Source organism: Nelumbo lutea, chromosome 4, assembly GCF_056320005.1.
Source record: "Nelumbo lutea isolate HS-2025 chromosome 4, American lotus-T2T, whole genome shotgun sequence".
Classification (NCBI taxonomy): domain Eukaryota; kingdom Viridiplantae; phylum Streptophyta; class Magnoliopsida; order Proteales; family Nelumbonaceae; genus Nelumbo; species Nelumbo lutea.
The window spans coordinates 60,052,184-60,071,855 of record NC_142687.1 but is presented as its reverse complement, the minus strand read 5'-3'; the positions used below and the strand labels follow the sequence as shown (position 1 = coordinate 60,071,855).

At 39.7% G+C, this 19,672-nt stretch overlaps 1 protein-coding gene across 3 annotated transcripts in view; it reads right to left on the bottom strand.

Moving 5' to 3' along the window:
* The window catches only part of LOC148860815 (Prolyl oligopeptidase family protein), a 111,393-nt gene that overhangs the window by 55,050 nt on the left and 36,671 nt on the right, over positions 1 to 19,672 (bottom strand). For 2 of the 3 annotated variants that reach the window (XR_016113253.1, XM_088986222.1), the window contains exon 5: positions 4,187 to 4,478. Coding sequence is in view for 2 of the 3 variants with exons in the window: in XM_088986222.1 (XP_088842348.1) it covers positions 4,187 to 4,478 (292 nt within the window). In the remaining variant the exon portion in view is untranslated. The remainder of the gene's footprint in view (positions 1 to 4,186; positions 4,479 to 19,672) is intronic. The other variant, XM_088986223.1, reaches the window with a different exon arrangement.

Below are 19,672 nucleotides of genomic sequence, written 5' to 3'. Positions count from 1 at the left end.
TATGTGTGTATCTTTATATAAATATATTTTGCAAAACCAAATTTCAACGTTTGAAATCAACTGTCAACAGGTTAGGTTTCCATTAGAGAGAGTGCATTCCCCGATCATTCACTTTGTCCGACAAAGGGTCTAATCCTATTGCTATGATCACCCACTCAGGCGAATTCTTGGACTGTCCCAAGATACCTAGTACGACAAAGGATCTCACTGATTGGCATATCAAAGACAGCCCAATCCGACACCTAGTGTAGTACCATAATCGAGTCTAGGGGTCAAGTGTAAAATTGTAGTTTTGCCCATCTATCTCCAAGGTCCAGGGCAATACTAGAATTTGGCCTGGTTCAAGGTTTCAAGAAAACCCACACTGCATGTACCTCAAGTTTCACCCTAGCAGTTGAGAAAAGCCACCCCAACCAACTTGGTGGCACATCAGTGTCAGCCTTGGCAGGATAAATCTCCTCAGATCTATCCAACGGCTGTAATGATTCTAAACTAACACGAGTCTTATAAGTGTCCAGTTTAAGGGTATTACACAGAAACACACTACAATGACATGAATCAATTATGTACTTTATTCATTTACAATAAATGTCAAAAGATACATCAATCTGATTGGAGCTAAGGGCATAACTGTCTAACAAAGCATAACCTAGGAAAATACATTTTGAGGCCTTAGGATCAAACTTGGAACGATGAGGGCCAAGAATCTAAACAAAGCATGTACAACCAAAGGTTTTAAGGGGAATGGTAAATAACTCTTTATCAGGATATAAGAGGGTAAATAGAGGTTTCATGTCAAGAACCTGTGAAGGAATCCTATTGATGAGATGCACTGGTGTAACAATAACATCCCCCTAGAAACGTATAGAAACATTGGAGGTAAAAATAGTGCTTCTGACTACCTCCAATATGTGCCTATTCTTTCTTTCAACAACCCCATTTTGCTATGGTGTATGAGGACAAGTACTCTAATGGATAATCCCATGTTCAAGCAAATAGGAGGCTAATGGGTTTGCAAAATGTTCTTTCGCATTATCATATCTAAAAATTTTGATTTTGACCCCAAATTGGGTTAAAATCATCTAATGAATGATCCAGGTTAATGTGGGAACCTCATCTCGAGAACACATAAGATAAATCCACGAAAAACAAGTATAATCATCAACAAACAATAGGAAATATCTGTACCCCCCCCCATGGCAGTGGTATGGTAAGGTCCCCAAACATCAATATGCACAATTTCAAAGGGAATATTACTTCTATTATTACTTAATGAATAGGTTGCCCTACAGTGTTTTGCAACTTCATAACTCTCACATTTCAAACTAGACATCTAGATAAATTCAAATAAACTAGGAAACAAACTCTTCCCAATGAGGACTCCCTCCAAGTAGATAGACTCCATTTGCCTCACAGCCAATACCAATCACCTTCCTTGTCTCTAGATCTTGATAAGCACATTGATCCGAAAAAAATGTTATTGAATAATTCTGGTTTTTCTTAATGCTACTAACTGAAAGCAAGTTAGTACTAAGCTTAGGAACATGCAAAACCGAAGATAAGGAAATAGCATTAGATAACTTGATGTCTCCCTTGCCAGAAATAGGAACGAGGGAGCCATTACCAATGGACACTTTGTCTCTGCTTGAAGATAAGTGATAGGTAGTAAATAGTGACGGCAAGCCAATCATATGGTCAGATTCTCCTAAATGTATTATCCATGAATGTTTTGTATTACCTGTAGCTGAGGCATGGTGAGCTAAGGCACGATTACCTGAATGAGCAAAAGTTGAGGTAGGGGTGTTGATGGTGTCTAAGGAAGTGGAGCTGAATTACCAACTTCAATTTCCAATTGAATTAGAGCAGCTCGGACAGCAGCTAGAGTGTCTAGAGGATTGCCTCTTGTGCTAAATGAGGTTGTACTATCATTGTTAACAGCCATATTTGCATTCCTCATTTTGTTTTAGAGTTTTGCTAGAGCTAGATGCGGATGCAACTTCCAACAGGTCTCTTTAGAATGTTTAGGTTTCTTGCAATGCTCACATACTACGTCCTTCTTAGCTTCCTTCTTCTTATCTCTTTCCTTATCACCCCCAGATTTGGGCTAAGCTACTACCAGAGCTAATTCAAAAGGTTGTTGCTGTAGCATAACTTTTCTCCTAGTCTCTTCGTTGTGCACTAAGGAATAGGCCTAGGATAGAGTTACATTGTCTCTTGTCAACAATTGTTGCCTCACAATATCATATTCCGAATTTAGACCAAGAACTCAAACACTCTATTAGTTTCAATCGGCTTTCTATAAATTTGTGCATCTTTCTGAATTTCCCATTCAATTGATTCAAGGTGGTCAATTTCATGCCACAGGGATTTCAAGATTGAAAAATAAACAGAAACTTGTTTCTCACCTAGCTTGAGATTTTTAACCTCACATTTCAGCTCATAAGCTCTACCAACATTAAGGGGCTGAGAGTAGGTTTCTTTCACAACATCCCATATTTCTTTAGCTGTTTTTGCCCATAATTAATTTCGGCTGATGTGTGGCTGCATGGAATTGCACAGCCATGTCATCACCAAATAATTTTCCTGAATCCACGTAACATAAGTGGGATCCTCCTTATTTGGTTACTTGACATCTCCCAACAAATAGTTCAGCTTTCCTCTTCCCCCAATGGCCATCATGACTGATTGGGCCCACTCATGACTGATTGGGCCCACTCTAAGTAGTTTGAACCATTAAACTTTACAGTTGTAATCTAGAAGATGTTTTCAGTCATGCCACCTGAACCAGTCCCAAAAACACCCTCCTCTTGGTGCTTGAACTCCATTCTTGGTTTGGGGTTAAGCAAAAAACACCTTCTATTTACTGTAACAATCAGCCTATTGAGTCTGAAAACTAACAACAGTAGGTTTAGAAGCAGAAATCAGATTCAGAGAAAGAAAAAAATTTCCTATTCACTGTATCACTGTATCAATCAGCTTACTAAATCTGGGAACTAATAACAGTTGGCCTAGGTACAGAACTCCAAAACAGAGATCAGAGAACAGAAATCTGATAACAACCAAACTTAAAAACAAGTCTAATCTCTTATCCGGACACAGTAACAGTTATGGATTTCAGGGTTTTCTCTTAAAACCATATAAGAAAAAAAGAAAAAAAATTCTATATAGCCGTACCTCACAAATTAAGCTATCCTTGCTGCGCCCTCAAGAAGGAATAAGACCTTGCCCAGGAATTTATTAAAAAAAAAAAACTGATCTTGATTCAAAAATCTTCCTGAAATTCTGATCGCCAACTTCAGTTTGCTCAAAACTTATCTTGATTTTGATCAACCCGAGAAATTTCTGAAACGGAACTGATCTCGGAGAAAAATCTTCTTGATCGCCAACTTCAGTCTTGATGAGAACCAAAAAATTTGATTGGCACCTCCAATCTTGATCAAAGACCTAACCTTGATCACTAAATTCTTCTCTAATTTTTCCTGATTACAAGGAGCACTTTCCAATCCTTGGACAGTTGCCAAAGACTTTTTGTAATCTCCAAGAATCAGTCGAATGAAAAAAACTCAGCCCGAAATTAATTCTCATGTGGTCGGCTGAATTAATTCTACATGAGAAACCCTAGATCGAATGCTCTGATACCAAGTAGTCACTCAAGATTGAACAGACACTTAAAAGGAGAAGAAAAAAAATAAGAAAAGAAGAGGGAGAAGAGAGAGAGAGAGAGAGAGAGAGAGAGAGAGAGATTTTGATAAAAGAGAGTTGGGTTGTTGTTTGAAACAGCCGCATCTCTCTTAAATTTATATACATAGTATCATACTTGCAAAAGGACTGAATTGCTTACATGGAAAGATAAATGAGATAAGATAAAGCTGATAAAAGACTAATCCTAATCTTATAAAAGACTAGTCCTAATCTTATCATAAAGAACTAATCCTAATCATAACTTATTGCTGACATACGAATAGTGGGGACCACCTTAGTGGGGTCCACGTTAGTGTTCTCTACATGTATCTGCAAGGGTAAGGCTGCATATGCCTGTCCCTCTGCAGAGGAGCCTCATGCACTGGGCTGCCGTTTAATGCTAAAGAGTACATCTATTAGTATGCATGTAGCAACCTGTATTTCATAGTTTATGAAATGCAGTTTACAAAAATGAAAGACAAAATAAATAGAAAAAGTTACGTACGGTCTCAATCTTCTTTAAAACAGAAATGCCTGAGTTCATATCATAATCATATACAGATGGGGGAGTCTTCATCGAGCTATAAGAAAATCGTAAAATGCTGGAAGAAAATTGAGATTCTGAAGGATCCACAGAATATATAGGATCAATAAAGTCAACAGTCCAACCACCTTGAAGTCTTTCAATTGGTTCCCCATCAGCAGGAAGACCATAAATGGTTACTTTAGGAAGACCATTTTCACGCTCATATACAACCAGGTGATCCTTAAATAGTTGCATGTCCTGTATTTTCACACTGTTATCCATAAGATAGTAAGCTTTTTGACATTTGAACAGATAATGATTAAAGAAGTTTCAATTATAATATAACAGTTCAAAAACTTGGAAGAGAGCAAATAAATAACCAATGACAACAATTGAAGAAAACAGGATTTACATAGGGTGCATCCTAGGTAGGGAATTTCTTAAACTTTGAAGGAATCCAGCCCGAGGACAGTGCAGTGGAAATTCTTCAAATCAGGTACCTGATTTGTTGTACAATCACCTAGAGGTATGGAAGAGAGAGAGAACAAACTTCACTATAGGAGAAGAAAACCATAGGATTCAGATATACCACCTTCTCCCTTGTACACCCATTGTACAAAACGGGCTTAAATATCTCTCACCACAAGATAGGCTTAAATAAAGCCAATATCATTTTCTTTTTTTTTTTTTTTTTTGATAGATGAAGTAGGAATTTATTAATATCAATAGAATCGTGCTTTACAACCCTTAAGCTGCAACCTCTCCTAAATAGGAAAGCAAACAGACAGAAAAATATTCACAACTGAGCCCAGTACAACTGATCCCTATCTGCCCCTTGCTTGATTAAGTAATCAGACATAGTATTAGCCAATCCCTATCTACCCCTTGTGTTTCAGAGATCTTGTTGCCCCTAGACTCTGGGTTTGGACCCTCCCCCCCCCGACCTGATAAAAGGATTTGGTCTCTGAACCCAGTTGGCTCCTTACACGTGCATCTTTCTTTTAATCCCTCTATTCTACCCCCTCCTCTCAAGTCTTCCCTATTAAAGAAATCTGGTCAAGGCCAATACCTCCTAAAATAGTTGTGTTCAATTGGGAAGTCTTTTATGGTAAGATCAATACTATGGAAAAGTTGCAAAAGAAGAAAACTTATATGTGCTTGTCCCCAAATTGGTGCATTATGCGTAAAGTGAAGAGTTAGACTGTTACCAGTTGCTGATATCTTGCTTTTTTGCAGCTAATATTTGGAACTAACTGGGTTTTATTATTATTTGGGTGCAGGTGGAACCTGCCCTCTTAAGTAAATCCGTTGTTTATTCCGTCTGCCTTTGGGAGATTGACAAAGAGAGGGAAGCTAATGTGGAAGTGTATCAGAGCAGCTAGCTTGTGGACTTCATGGGAGGACAGGAATGCTAGAATTTTTCAAAAATAGGAAAGAAGCCTTGCTGAAGTAAAGGAGTGTATAATGACAAGGACAACCTCTTGCCTGAAATCATTAGACTTGTTTGTGGATTACTCTTTTGACAATTTAAGGAAAAATTGGGAGGTAGTGGCATCCACAGCCTCCACAGAATAGACTACAAGCAGAATAGAAACCCCCTCTGGAAGGAATGGTAAAATGAAATTTTGATGGAAGTAGTCAAGGCAATCAAAGGCCCTCAAGCATAGGAGAGATTTTGAGAGATAAAGACAGCAACATCCTATCTTATCTCAGGACCAGTGGGTGTTGGTGATTCTATAAGGGCTAAGATACTAGCAGTGGTACAAGGCATACAGTTTGCTAGTCAACATGGAGTGGAAAACTTGATAGTTGAGAGGGACTTCAAGGTGGTAGGGGGATGGCTGACAAATCCAGAAACAGTCTTTTGTGGCTACAGGGATCTTTTGAAGAAAGTTAATTGGCCAACAAGAAATATGGCAGTTAGGTTTAGTGAGTTATCAGATCGGCAAATGCAACGGCTGATTCTTTTGCTAAACAAGGGATATCAAGTGGAAACCTGTTTTGGGCTACCTTACAATTGCCATTCAGGCTAGTCTGTGTTTATTAGCATATTGCTCAGCTCCAAGGGGAGGTAACACCTCATGCCTCCTCTGAGGCTGCTTGTACACTCTTTGATTAATAAAACTGCACTCATTTACCAAAATAAATGTATATTTTGGTATGTTTCTTTGAATACCCCTAAGTTGTATGTTTATGAGACCTTGTAAGCTTGAATGTTCTCAACCGATTGACATTCTATTTCTGTTTAGCTGGTAAGTAGTCTGTGTCAATTGCAGGGTGTTGGACCAAAGATAGGAGCAGGTGTTACACTAGACTGGACCATTTCCGGTTTAATCCTGGACCTTGGAGACTGTCAGATTAATTCAAAAAGTTGCATTTGAGAAACACTAAGTAGCAGACCAATTTGTTTTTCATATGCCAACGAGTGAGATCCTTCTGGGTCAAAGGCCTAGGTATGTTGGAGTAGATCATGAAGGCACCTAGTGAGTGATCATTGTGATAGGATAAGCCACTTTGTCAAACAAAGAGAATATCCTAGTGTATACTCTCTCTGATGAATACCAAAAACTATCAACAGTGGATTTCAACTTATTCTTCAAATTGTTTTGCAATATGTATTTATATTAATAAATATATTTTATAAAGGATTTGCAATTAATTTTAACCTTGGGATCCATTTTGAGTAGAGTGTGGCACTACATTATGCAATTAAGCAAGAGGTCTTTTCCTATCAGTAATGTTATGATAATATTGGCTGAGATTATCTACAAGTGTTAAGTGTCTTTTAGGCCCAAAACCTTATGGACATTAACTTGGTTCAACTTAATGGACATGAGCTTGTAGGTTGGTTGAGACCCTAGTGAAAATGTGAAACATTAAATGGACCAACTCTTGGGCCCATTGCACTAGGATGAATTCACTTGCTTTTTTATCATTAAAACTACAATTATACTAATAATATGTGAAAAAACAGCACAAGTTTAATTTGATGACCATGACATTAGTCCCAAAACAAAAACTATGTTACCAAGATACCAAGATGCCCAAAACAATTATCCTTCTAACCCATTTGAATTCAGCAACCAGATCTCTTGCAGTCCTTTCTACATCCTTATAAGCATTCTTGATAGTCCATGGAATATTTCTATTACATCTTGCCCAAGAAATGATTACTTTTGAGTCGCCTTCCACCTCTAATTGACTGAAGCCTAATTTCTTAGCTAGCTTGTAGTAAAGCCAACAATTCAGTTTTTATGGAGTTAGCCACACTAATTGGCCCATAGTAAAGAGCCAACAAATTTCTAATTACCCCACCAATACCTACAATATCAGGGTTACCCAAAGAACTTCCATCAAAATTCAGCTTTATGTGCCGTTTGGCAAGTTCTTTTAGAAAGATCTTCTAGCAGCCCAAATGGTCAAAAGACAAGTTAACCTTATGGAGTCTTGTCTTTAAAGGCAAAGATCGATTAGTACGTAGTTCGGTCTACCAAGCTTTTAAAACTGCATTTAGAGGCTATCTATCATGCAAAAAGACCAAAAAGCTTCATTTGAAGCTTTCCAAAATTCAATGTTTTCGATCTTTTCGAATTTTTCCACACACGTGTCTTCTCCTCTTTCCAGCTTTTGGTTACCAAATAGAAAAGACCGATTTTTTATCTTTCAAGCAAGCCAAAACCCAGAAGGCAGCATGGAAAGACTAGCCAAATGCCACCTTACTTTACTGCCTTGTGGAGGTTTCCATTCCATTTTTATTCTGTCTTCGTCTCTAGATGATTGTGCTGTCTCCTTCCAAATGTTAGACAGTTTTGTATGCCCTTAGCTTCAATCAAAATGATGTACTTTATGAGTTTATTGTAAATGAATAAAAGTGCATATTTGATTCATGTTCCCTTGGTATGTTTCTGTGTAATATCCTTAAACTGGACACTTAATGAGACTCGTGTTAGTTTAGAATGTTCACAGCCAGTGGATCGGTCTGGGGAGACCTATCCTGACAAGGCTGACACATGTGGTGCCACCAAGTCGGTTGGGGTGGCCTGTCTCAACTGCCAGGGTGAGACCCTAGGCACATACAGTAAAGAATTAATTGAATCTTTGAACTAGACCAAATTTCCAGTATTGCCCTGGACCTTGGAGATTGATGGAAAAAACTGAAAACTTACACCCGACCCCTAGACTCGATTATGATACTGCGCTAGGTGTCGGATTGGGCTGTCTTTGATATACCAATCAGTGAGATCCTTAGCGGGGGTCAAAACCTAGGTATGTTGGGACTGTCTAAGAATTCATCTGAGTGGGTGATCATAGTGACAGGATCAGCCCCTTTGTCGGACAAAGGTAATGATCGCGGATTCACTCTCACTGATGGAAACTAAAACTACCGGTAGCCGATTTCAATCGTTGAGATTTGTTTTGCAAAATATATTTTATATGAGATATAAAAGTATATATATTATGGTTTCTAAAAGGTTTGCAAAAGGTTTTAATTCCCGGGATCCATATAAGCAGAGAGTGCAACACTGTTCCTTGCAACCGAGGGAGAGGTCCTCTCTTGTCGGGCAGTGTATGATCATTATGGGCTGAGAGGTTAAGTGTAAGACCATTAAGGATGATACCTAATCGGCTAATCTTCCATCTGCCCACAGTCCCTGGGTGTTACAAGGTGGCTTGGCCCAGGGACCACTTAGGGTAAGTGTTGGGCCCATAGAGCCCATGAGATGGGTTTCAGGGGGTGCACTATCCATAACAGTGTATTCGGCCAGGCCTTGTAACAAAGGCTGGGCCGAACCCATGTGGTTGATGTGTAGATCAATGTTAAGGTCCCACGCCATACAAGGAAGCCCAACTGGGCAGCAGTTTGGAAGGCTAAATGAATACATAACCTTAAATGGGCCTTAAGCCCATTTCGAACTAGGCTAATTTGATTAGTCACTTAAAGGGGCGAATTCTGAGATGGATCAACTGATAGGATTGGGCCCAGACCCTATCCACTTAGATAGGCCAAGATCTAAATAAGATTTAGATCTGGAAGCCTCCTAATCAAATTAGGAGATGGCTGATCTGATTTGCAGATAAGATAAGGGTTATCCCTTATCACTTAAAGGGACTTCTTATCCAAATATGATTTGGATTAGCAACTCCTAATGGGATTAGGAGCTGATCCCTTTTAGTTTATAAAAGGAGGAGGGGCCGGCAGCCTTTAGACATGCAACCAACACACTCTTGTCTTCAGAGCTGAGATCACAAGAAGAGAGAATTCTGCACCCTGCAAATACTCTCTTGCCGCATCCTTCCTGCAGCCGCCGCCTCTAGCAGTTCGATCTCCAGTTCTTGGGAGAAATCAAGATTTGATCTTGATACCAATCTTTTGGAGAAAAGATTGGTTGGAGTTGTATTCACAATCCATCCAGTTAATTCTTGCGAAGGGTCAAGTTCTTTTGGAAGAACACTGCTGATTCTGCTCCACCCTACACTGCGCCATCTTCAGTGGGAGTAGATTTTGGATCCTTCCTTGGACGTGAACACCTCCAATGGGAAATACTACTTCTCTGTATCAGGTATAATCCCTCCCTACTCATTTTGGTTCAGATCTGGTTCAGTTTATGGTTCAAGAATGATCCTTGAAAATATGATTTTCTAAATAGGGAATGCGATTCCCAGTTGAAGGGAGAGAAAAATTTTTGAAATTCGCCCCCTTATTCCGCAATCTTTGGGCGTCCATGTGATGGATATCCTATCACCAAGCCCTTGGAATACCAGTCGCTATGAAACTCCAAAAGCAATCCATAGTTTTAATCCAAAATGCTACCTTCAATTTAATTGTCTCCGTTACCTCCTCTGCAGTTCTACTTTTGCCATTAAAAATTTCGTTATTCCTCTCCTCTCAAATCACCCATATAGTTGCAACCTTAGTAACTCTCCACATCAATTTTCTTCTGATCTTTGATTGCCTTAGGAAATTAGGCCTGAAAATGTCCACCACCTACAGCCAGAAAGAGCTTAGAAAAACTCCCAAGTATGACGAACAAGAAACGGGAGATTAATAAGTGGGATAAGGTTTCTCCACTTTTCCTACACAGAAAACACATAAGAGGAGAGAGGCCACAAAAAGGCCTTCTTTTCTGCATAATATCACAAGTGTTAACCTTTTCAAGGAAAGATTCCCAACAAAATGCTTGAATTTTGGTTGGACCGGCTTAGACCACATTTCTTTCACCAGGAAGTCCACCCCTTGTGAAGTTGGAAAGGATCAAGAGAAGGAACCCAGATTCTAGAGTCTTCCAAGAAAGGATCCAAAAAAGAAGTCTTCAAGATATTAAGAATGTCAATTAGAGAAGAACACTCACTCTCCTTACGCCTCTTCTAAAACCTATGTCCAAGTTTATGCTTGAGGGAGAGGAGTGCCCAAAGAGGACACAAGTGCATCGTTAAGTTTAGAGAGGGCAAAAAGATCAAGGAATTGATCTTTTATGAAAGATTCCCCTATACAGGTTCTTCCCAAAACCAAATTTTGTCACCCCTTCCCAAATCAAAGCTTGTAGAACTTAGGAACAGAGGGCATACCTAGTGAATTACTTTCCAAGGGGAAGCTGAAGTTGAAAGAGAGTTGAGCTTAGCATCCTAGCAATTACCTTCCAAACCATGAATGCTTGCTATAATTTTGTTCCACAACCTGTCTCTTTTGATGATGAACCTCCATAACCATTTACCCAAAACAAGAATATTTATGAGAACGTAATTTCTTAACCCTAAAACCCCTAGTTACTTTAGTTTGTAGACTTTTTCCCAATTAACCATATGATCCTTCTTTTTATCCTCCGATTCCCACAAAAAATCCTTCATATATTTATAATTCCCTATCTATCTTGCAATCCTTGTTGGTACACGGAAAATAGGTGGGTAAATTTGCTAGGGTGGCTCTAGTTAGGGTGCTTATTCCTCCTAGAGAGATATAGTTTCTTTTCCAAAAAAAAAACTAGTATTAGCAGAAGAGCAGAGAAATAAGTAAGAAGAGAAGGGAGAGAGAGGAAAGAAGAAGAGAAGAAAAAGGTTTTGAAGTCTTAAAATCTAGCTGGCGGCGCCGTCTTACATTATCATATATAGGGCGACCATAATTAAAAGGGGAAAGACCCTTATGCCCCCTTCTGTAGTTAGAGTACATAAACAATGATAAAAAAAACTAATTTAATTAGGCCAAACAAACCCTAACTCAGTAGAATACAAACATAAAAAAATAATGCCCAACTTGTCACACAAATTATTATGCCGCACATGATGAAGGCCCTTGGTGAAGATGTCTGCAAATTGTTCTTCTGAACTAACATATGGAGTGCACACTTCTCCACTCACAAGTTTTTCTCTAATAAAATGCTTATCCACTTCAATATGTTTTGTTCTATCATGGAGGACTAGGTTAGTAGCAATATTGATAGCAGCTTTATTGTCACAATAGAGTGGCATAGGTTTGTTAACTACAAAACCCAGTTCACTTAACAAGTTTTTTATCCACATCATTTCAGCAACTCCATGAGGCATAGCTCTGTATTCCACTTTAGCACTTGATCTAGCCACCACACTTTGCTTCTTACTTCTTCGGGTGACTAAGTTTCCTCCCACAAAGGTACAATACCCATTGATAGACTTTTTGTCATCGACTTCCCCTGCCCATTCAGCATTTGTATACACCTCAACCTTCAAATGTCCATGTTTATGGAATAGCAAATCAGCTCCTAGGATCTACTTAGGTATATCTAAGGATCCTTTTTGTAGCTTCCAAGTGAGTTGTCTTAGGTTATGCATGAACTGACTAAGGATACCCACTACATAGGCAATATAAGGTCTAGTCATAGAAAATATAAGAGTCTCCCTACAAGTCTCTAGAACTTCTTCACATCTTTCAAAAACTCCCCCTGACTGTCTCCCAATTAGCTTCACCCCTAACTTGTTTGCATCCTCTAATAGATCTAGTACACATTTCCTTTGGAAAATAAAGATGCCCTTTTAAGAGCATGCAACTTCAACCCCAAGGAAATAACGTATGGGGCCTAGATCTTTCGCCTTGAATTGAGTGGTTAGGAATTTCTTCAACTTTTGTATTTCAGTCTTCCAGTCTTCTATGACAACTATGCCATCAACATACACAATTAAAGTTACAATTTTCCCTTCACCTTTCTTCACAAACAAAGTATGATATGAATGAAGGGATGAGAGATCCATCATATGGATAGCTGAACCCTACAGGTAGGTCAACTTTTGTATTTCAGTCTTCCAGTCTTCTATGACAACTATGCCATCAACATACACAATTAAAGTTACAATTTTCCCTTCACCTTTCTTCACAAACAAAGTATGATATGAATGAAGGGATGAGAGATCCATCATATGGATAGCTGAACCCTACAGGTAGGTTGGGCGAAATTTCAAAAATTTCTCTCCCTCCCCATGTGGGAATCACATTCCCTATTTTAGAAAACTACACTTTCAATGATCAATCTTGAACCTAAACCAGACCAGATCTGAAACCAAAAGGTAGGAGAGGGATATACCTGATATGGAGTAGTAATAACCCCCAACGAAGGTGTTCACGTCCAAGGAGAATACCAAAAATTGCTCCCACTGAAGATGACACAGCATAGGGTGGAGCAGAATCAGCAGGACCACTTTCATTGTGTCATCTTCAGTGGGAGCAATTTTTGGTATTCTCCTTGGACGTTAACACCTTCGTTGGGGGTTATTACTACTCCGTATCAGGTATATCCCTCTCCTACCTTTTGGTTTCAGATCTGGTCTGGCTTAGGTTCAAGATTGATCATTAAAAATCCAGTTTTCTAAACTAGGGAATGTGATTCCCACATGGGGAGGAAGAGAAATTTTTGAAATTTCACTAAGAACCAAATTCTTCAGCAAGAACTCGATGGAGGAAAAGTGAGCACGACTTCTGATTATCTTTTCTCCCGATAATATCAAGAACTCTTCTTGATCGCTCCTACAGGTGGAGATAGAACTATCAGAGGCGGCAAGAGCAGGAAAGGGTAGAAATCTGAAGTAGTCAAACTGCAAGATTTCTTTGTTGTGATCTACAAACCAGAAGATCTCTCTTCTTTTCTGTGTATTTTTGGTTCGCCCCTTGCTGCTCTATTTATAGCCTTTAAAGAGAGGTTCTCCTAATCCTATTAAGAGTCTCCTAATCCAAATCTTGTGTTTGGATCTGAACTCTCTTTAAGAGATAAGGATAATCCCTTATCTTATCTACAGATAAAGATCAGCCCTCCTAATATAATTAGGAGTTTCCTGATCTAAATGTTTATTTGGATCTAGACTCTATGAGTGGATAGGGATAATCCCTTATCCTATATGCTGATTTGAATCCCAAAATCGCCCTCTTTTAATTAATCACATTAAGCTAGTTCAATTTGGGCTTTAGGCCCATTAAGTCCAATTGCTCACTTGCCCTCCTATCTGATGCCCAGTTGGATATCCTTGTGTGGCGTGGGACCCAAACATTGATCTACACATCAGCCACATGGGTTCAGCCCAGCCTTTGTTACAAGGCCTGGCTGAATTCACTGTAGGAGACAGTGAACCCCGGAGCCCATCACCATGGGCTCTTAATGGGCCCAACATTTACACTAAATGGTCCTTAGGTCAAGCCACCTTATAAAAACCCAAGGACTGTGGGCAGATGCAAGATTAGCCCATCAGGTATTACCGTCAATGGTCTTACACTTAACCTCTCAGCCCATAATGATCAAGCACTGCCCGACAAAAGAGGACCTCTCCCTCGGCTGCAAGGTACAATGCTGCACTCTCTACTCACATGCCCGGGAATTAAAACATTTTGCAAACATTTTGAAACCATAATATATATATATATGTATATCTCTATATAAATACATTTTGCAAAACCAAATTTTAATGGTTGAAATCGACTGCTGACAGTTTTGGTTTCCATCAGAGAGAGTGCATCCCCGATCATTCACTTTGTCTAACAAAGGGGCTGATCCTGTCACTATGATCACCCACTCAGATGAATTCTAAAACTATCCCAACATACCCAGGTTTTGACCCCCCCTCTAAGGATCTCACTGATTGGCATATCAAAGACAGTCCAATCCGACACCTAGTGCAATATCATAATCGAGTCTAGTGATCAGGTGTAACATTCCAGCTTTTCCCATCTATCTCCAAGGTCCAGTGCAATACTGGAATTCTGGTCCGGTTTAGGGTTTCAAGAAAACCCACACTGCATGTACCTCAGGTCTCACCGTGGCAGCTGAGACAAGCCACCCCAACCAACTTGGCGGCACATCAGTGTCAGCCTTGGCAGGATAAATCTCCCCAGATCTATCCAACGATTGTGAAGATTTTAAACTAACACGAGTCTCATAAGTGCCCAGTTTAAGGGTATTACACAGAAACACACCATAATAACATGAATCAAATATGTACTTTATTCATTTACATTAAATGTCATAAGGTACATCATATAATGAATTTTTTAACCTACACACCTTCTGCTCACTACCTTTGGCACAAAAACCTAGAGGTTGAGTCATGTAAACCTCCTCCTCTAGGTCACCATTCAAGAGTGCATTTCTAATATCCACCAAGTGAAGCTCCCAGTCAAGATTATCTTGGCTACTGAAGCAAAGGTCTCTGCAGTCTACTCCATGTACTTGTGTAAATCCTTTAGCCACCAATCTGGCTTTGTACCTTTCTACCATACCATCAGCCCCATGCTTCACTGTGAAGACCCACTTGCATCCCACTAGTTCATTTCCTTCAAGAAGATCCACCAACTCTCAAGTACCATTTTTCTGTAAGGAATTAACATCTTCCTTCATTGCATTTGTCCATTCAAGTTTGGACAAAGCTTCTGCCACATTTTTTTGGAATAGAAACACTATCAACAGAGGAAAGGAACACACGATATGAAGGTGAAATACGATCATAGGACACAAAGTGAGAGATAGAATGGTTAGTAGTACAAGATCTAAATCTCTTTCTCTTAGCAATAGGAACATCGAGATCATTAATAACATGGGAATCAATATCAAGAGGTTCAGACATATCAATGGGAACAAGTATACCTGGCTAATGAGGAGGATCTGCCTCTAGAGACTGATGATGTTGGTTGCATAGTTTTAGGTTTCATGGCTCTTGAACTCTACTAGCTCTTATGGTGGTAAAGAATGACATGAAATGGAGGAGGATCAAGAAGATGAGGTAATTGAGTCTGAGCCTGGGTGTGTTTCTCCTCCTCAACCCTACTCTCCCCTTGAGGAGAAACCGAGAAAAAAGGTTGACTCTCAAAGGACACATCCATGGAAACATAGTACTTGCGTGAGGCAGGATCATATCAACGATAACCCTTTTAATATAAAGGGTAACCAAGAAAAACACAGGGATTGGCATGGGGATCGAGCTTACCATGAGTAGGGGACAAATCATGAACAAAGCAACAACAGCCAAAGACACGCATTGGAATAGGGAACAAAGGAGTCGTAGGAAACAAAAGTTGATGTGGGGCCTTATACTCTAGTAACCAAGATGGCATACGGTGATGATATATACAGCACACATAACAGCATCCATCCAAAAGTGTTTTAGAACAATCATATAGAGTAATAAACCATGAGCTACTTCGAGAAGATGATGATTTTTTATTTCAATGACAGTTTTATTGGAGTGTCTTGGCACAAGAGTTCTGATGAAAAGATTCACACAAAGCAAAGAACTCCATGAGATCACTATGGAAGTACTTTGTGTTGTCTGACTGAAAGATATGAATCTCAATTTGGAATTTAGTGAAAATCATTCACAATCTTTAGCACTTCGTCTCTAGATCGCATGGAATAAATCCATGTATATCTAGAGCGGTCATCAATCAAAGTAATTAAATACTTGTATCCAGTCTCAGAAGGTAGAGTAACAGAGCCCCAAACATCAGAATAGACAATATGAAATGGAAATTCAGATCTTTTATTTCTTAAAGGAAAAGAAATTCCACAATGTTTGCTCAATTGACATGTTTAACACTATAACTGACAAAGACTTAAATAACACAAGAAACATAAGTTTTAAAGACTCGAATGAAAGATGACCAAAACGATTATGCCATAAATAGGCATACCCTCACTAGATGAACTTAAGGACTTTGTAGCCACAAGACCAACTTTATTCTCCATTACGTAGAGACCATCCACCATACTTCCTCTACCAATCGTCTTCCCCGAGGCCAATTCCTGAAACACACACGTAGAAGGAAAGAAGGTCACCGAACAATTCAAGGAGTGAATAATACTGCTAATGGAAAGTAAATTAGTATGTAATTTAGGAACATGCAACACATTAGAGAGGGTAAGACCGAAAGGAAGGAAGATGGTTCCTTGACTGGCTATAGTGGAGAATGACCCATCAGCCAATCTCACATTATCTCTCCCATAGAGGAGATTATATGCCTGAAATAGAGTTGACTTACCAGTCATGTGGTTTGTGTTAGACAGTCTTGTATGCCCTTAGCTTCAATTGGATTTGATGTACTTTTATTATTTAGTGGAAATAAATTGAAGTGCATGTTTGATTCATGTTGTTTGGTGTAATTCTGTGTAAGGCCCTAAAACTAGACACTTATAGAAACTTGTGTTAGTTTTAAATGTTCACAGCCTTTGGATAAGTCTGGGGAGATTTATCCTGACAAGTCTGATACTGATGTGCCACCAAGTGTTGGGATGGCTTGTTTCGGCCATCAGGGTAAGACCCAAGGCACATGCAGTATGTGATTGCTTGAACCCTTGAACCGGACCAGATTTCCAGTATTGCCCTAGACCTTGGAGACAGATATGCAAAACTGGAAAGTTACACCTGACCCCTAGACTCGATTATGACACATCACTAGGTGTCGGATCGGGCTGTCTTTGATGTGTCAATCAGTGAGATCCTTAGTGGGGGTCAAAACCTGGACATGTTGGGGCAGTCTAAGAATTCATCTGAGTGAGTCGTCATAGTGACAGGATCAGCCCCTTTGTCGGACAATGGTAATGATCGGTAATGCACTCTCTCTGATGGAAACCAAACTGTAGGCAAATGATTTCAATCGTTGGAATTTTGTTTTGCAAAATTAATATATATACATGTATATGCACTGTTTCAAAAGATTTGCAAAAGTTTTTAATTCCCGGGATCCATGTGAGTAGAGAGTGCGGCACTGTTCCTTGTAGCCGAGGGAGAGGTCTTCTCTTGTCGGGCAGTGCTTGATCATTAAGGGCTGAGAGGTTAAGTGTAAGACCATTTAGGATAATACCTAATGGGCTAATCTTGCACCTGCCCACAGTCCCTGGGTTTTTATAAGATGGCTTGGCTCAGGGACCACTTAATGTAAGTGTTGGGCCCATAGGGTCCATGTGATGGGCTCAAGGGGGTCGCTGAGTCTTTCAGTGAATTCGGCTGGGCCTTGTAATAAAGGTTGGGCCGAACCCATGTGGCTGGTGTGTAGATCAATGCTTAGGTCCCACGCCATACAAAGAAGCCCAACTGGGTAGCAGATTGGAAACTAGTTAAACACTGAACTCTTAATGGGCCAAAAGCCCATTTCGAACTAGGCTGATATGATCACCTGTTCATGGGGCGAATCTGAGATTAATGTTAGTAAAAGGATTGAGTCTTTAACCTTATCCACTCTAAGAGACCAAATTCAAATTAGATTTGAATCTGGTAACCTCCTGATAAGATCAAGAGTTAACTAACTTAATCTGCAGATAGGATTAAGATTAACCCCTATCCATATACTGATTTGGATTGGGATAACTCCAAAAAATATTGGGAGGTTTCTTAATCAAGAAGAAAGAGGAGAAAACCCTAGCAGAAATATCAGATTTCGATCTAAGGGGTTTGAATAAGCAAGAAACACATCCTGCAATCTGAGATTTGATCTCTCACAGACTCCAGAGAGAAGAGACAGTTTTGCCCTCTTCGTCCCTAGACTTCTCCTCCTTCAGCCGCCGCCATTCCCTGTTGGAAGATTGGATCTTTGCAACAACAGGAAGTCAAGAAATCAGTTCTTGACAATAGTCTTGCAAGAAAGATAAGAGGATTCGGTGTTCAAGGTTTCCAGAGGGTTCTTGTGAAGAATCCAATGTGTAGGACGCACCCTACTCGTTCCGTTCCATCCACAGCTGTGTCATCTTCAGCAGGAGCGGATCTTGGTTTCTTCTTTGGGCGTGAACACCAACTTTGGGAGATATTATTTCTCCGGATCAGGTATAATCCTCCCTGTTTCCTTTTGGTTCAGATTTGGTTTGTTTATGGTTCAAGTAGGATCCTTGAATAATGTATTCTATATTTAGGGAATATGATTCCCAATTGGAAGAAGGCAGGAATTTTTTTTGAAATTCGCCCCCCATTCCACACCCTTCTTGGCGTCCATTAGATGGATCCTACCATTCTTTCAGTTTGAGGCTCCATGGTCAATTATCCAAGGGGGATGAGATGTATGAGAAGACACATGGAAAGCAATGGTAGTGTTACCTGATGTAGACACAAAGAAGGTAGTAGTAGGGCCAGAATCAATCTGGTGAAGTGGTCACGAAAGGAGTTGATGATCTCTTCCTTGAGGTGAGAACCAGAGTACCACTCCTGGGGTACCATGGGACTAGTCTCTTAAGATGCAACATTTGTTGAGTTATATTTCTTCTAACTCTACTAGGTTGGCTTCTTACTCGGATCAGATGCTGATTTTTACTCAATTCTTGAGCCCATTTAGGCTTGCCATGGAGTTCCCAACATGTGTCTCTAGTGTGCCTGAACTTCTAATAGTGAGTGCACCAAAGTTTATCTTTGTCATCCACTCTCTTCTGTGAATCACCCTTTTTAAAAGAGCCTCTCACATTTAAATTTGTACTTCCTCGGACTGCTAATGCAACCGGCTCCCCCTCTGTACAATTCATCACACATCTACTCTCTTCAAACTGAACTAAGGCATAAACTTCCTGAACTGAAGGTAAGCTCTTCATAATATTTGTACCCTCGTGGACTCATATGTAGGATTCAGCCCCAAAAGAAAAGCAAATAAACGTTGTTGAGAAACAAGTGACTTGTAGGCCATTGCATCTTCATCACACTTCCAATTCACATTTTGATAATGATCCAGTTCCTTCTAGAATGATGTCAGATCTGAGTAGTATACCAAAAGATTTTTTTTACTAGAAACGGTAACTTCATTAAATAACTTTAAAACTTTTCAGATTTAAGTACAGTTGTCAACCCCTAAGTAGGTGTTGAGCCCCAGTTATCTTTATTACAAAACTGCCCAGAACATACTCTCCCTCACAGTTGCAAGTGGAGGGTTCAGCTTATAATTGGTATATCTTTGCATAGTGCCTCTGCTCGGAATAGGTAGATTTGGCTTGTTCCCATATTTCACAAGTTGTTTCAGTCCACATAAATGTCTTCCTTACTTGTGGC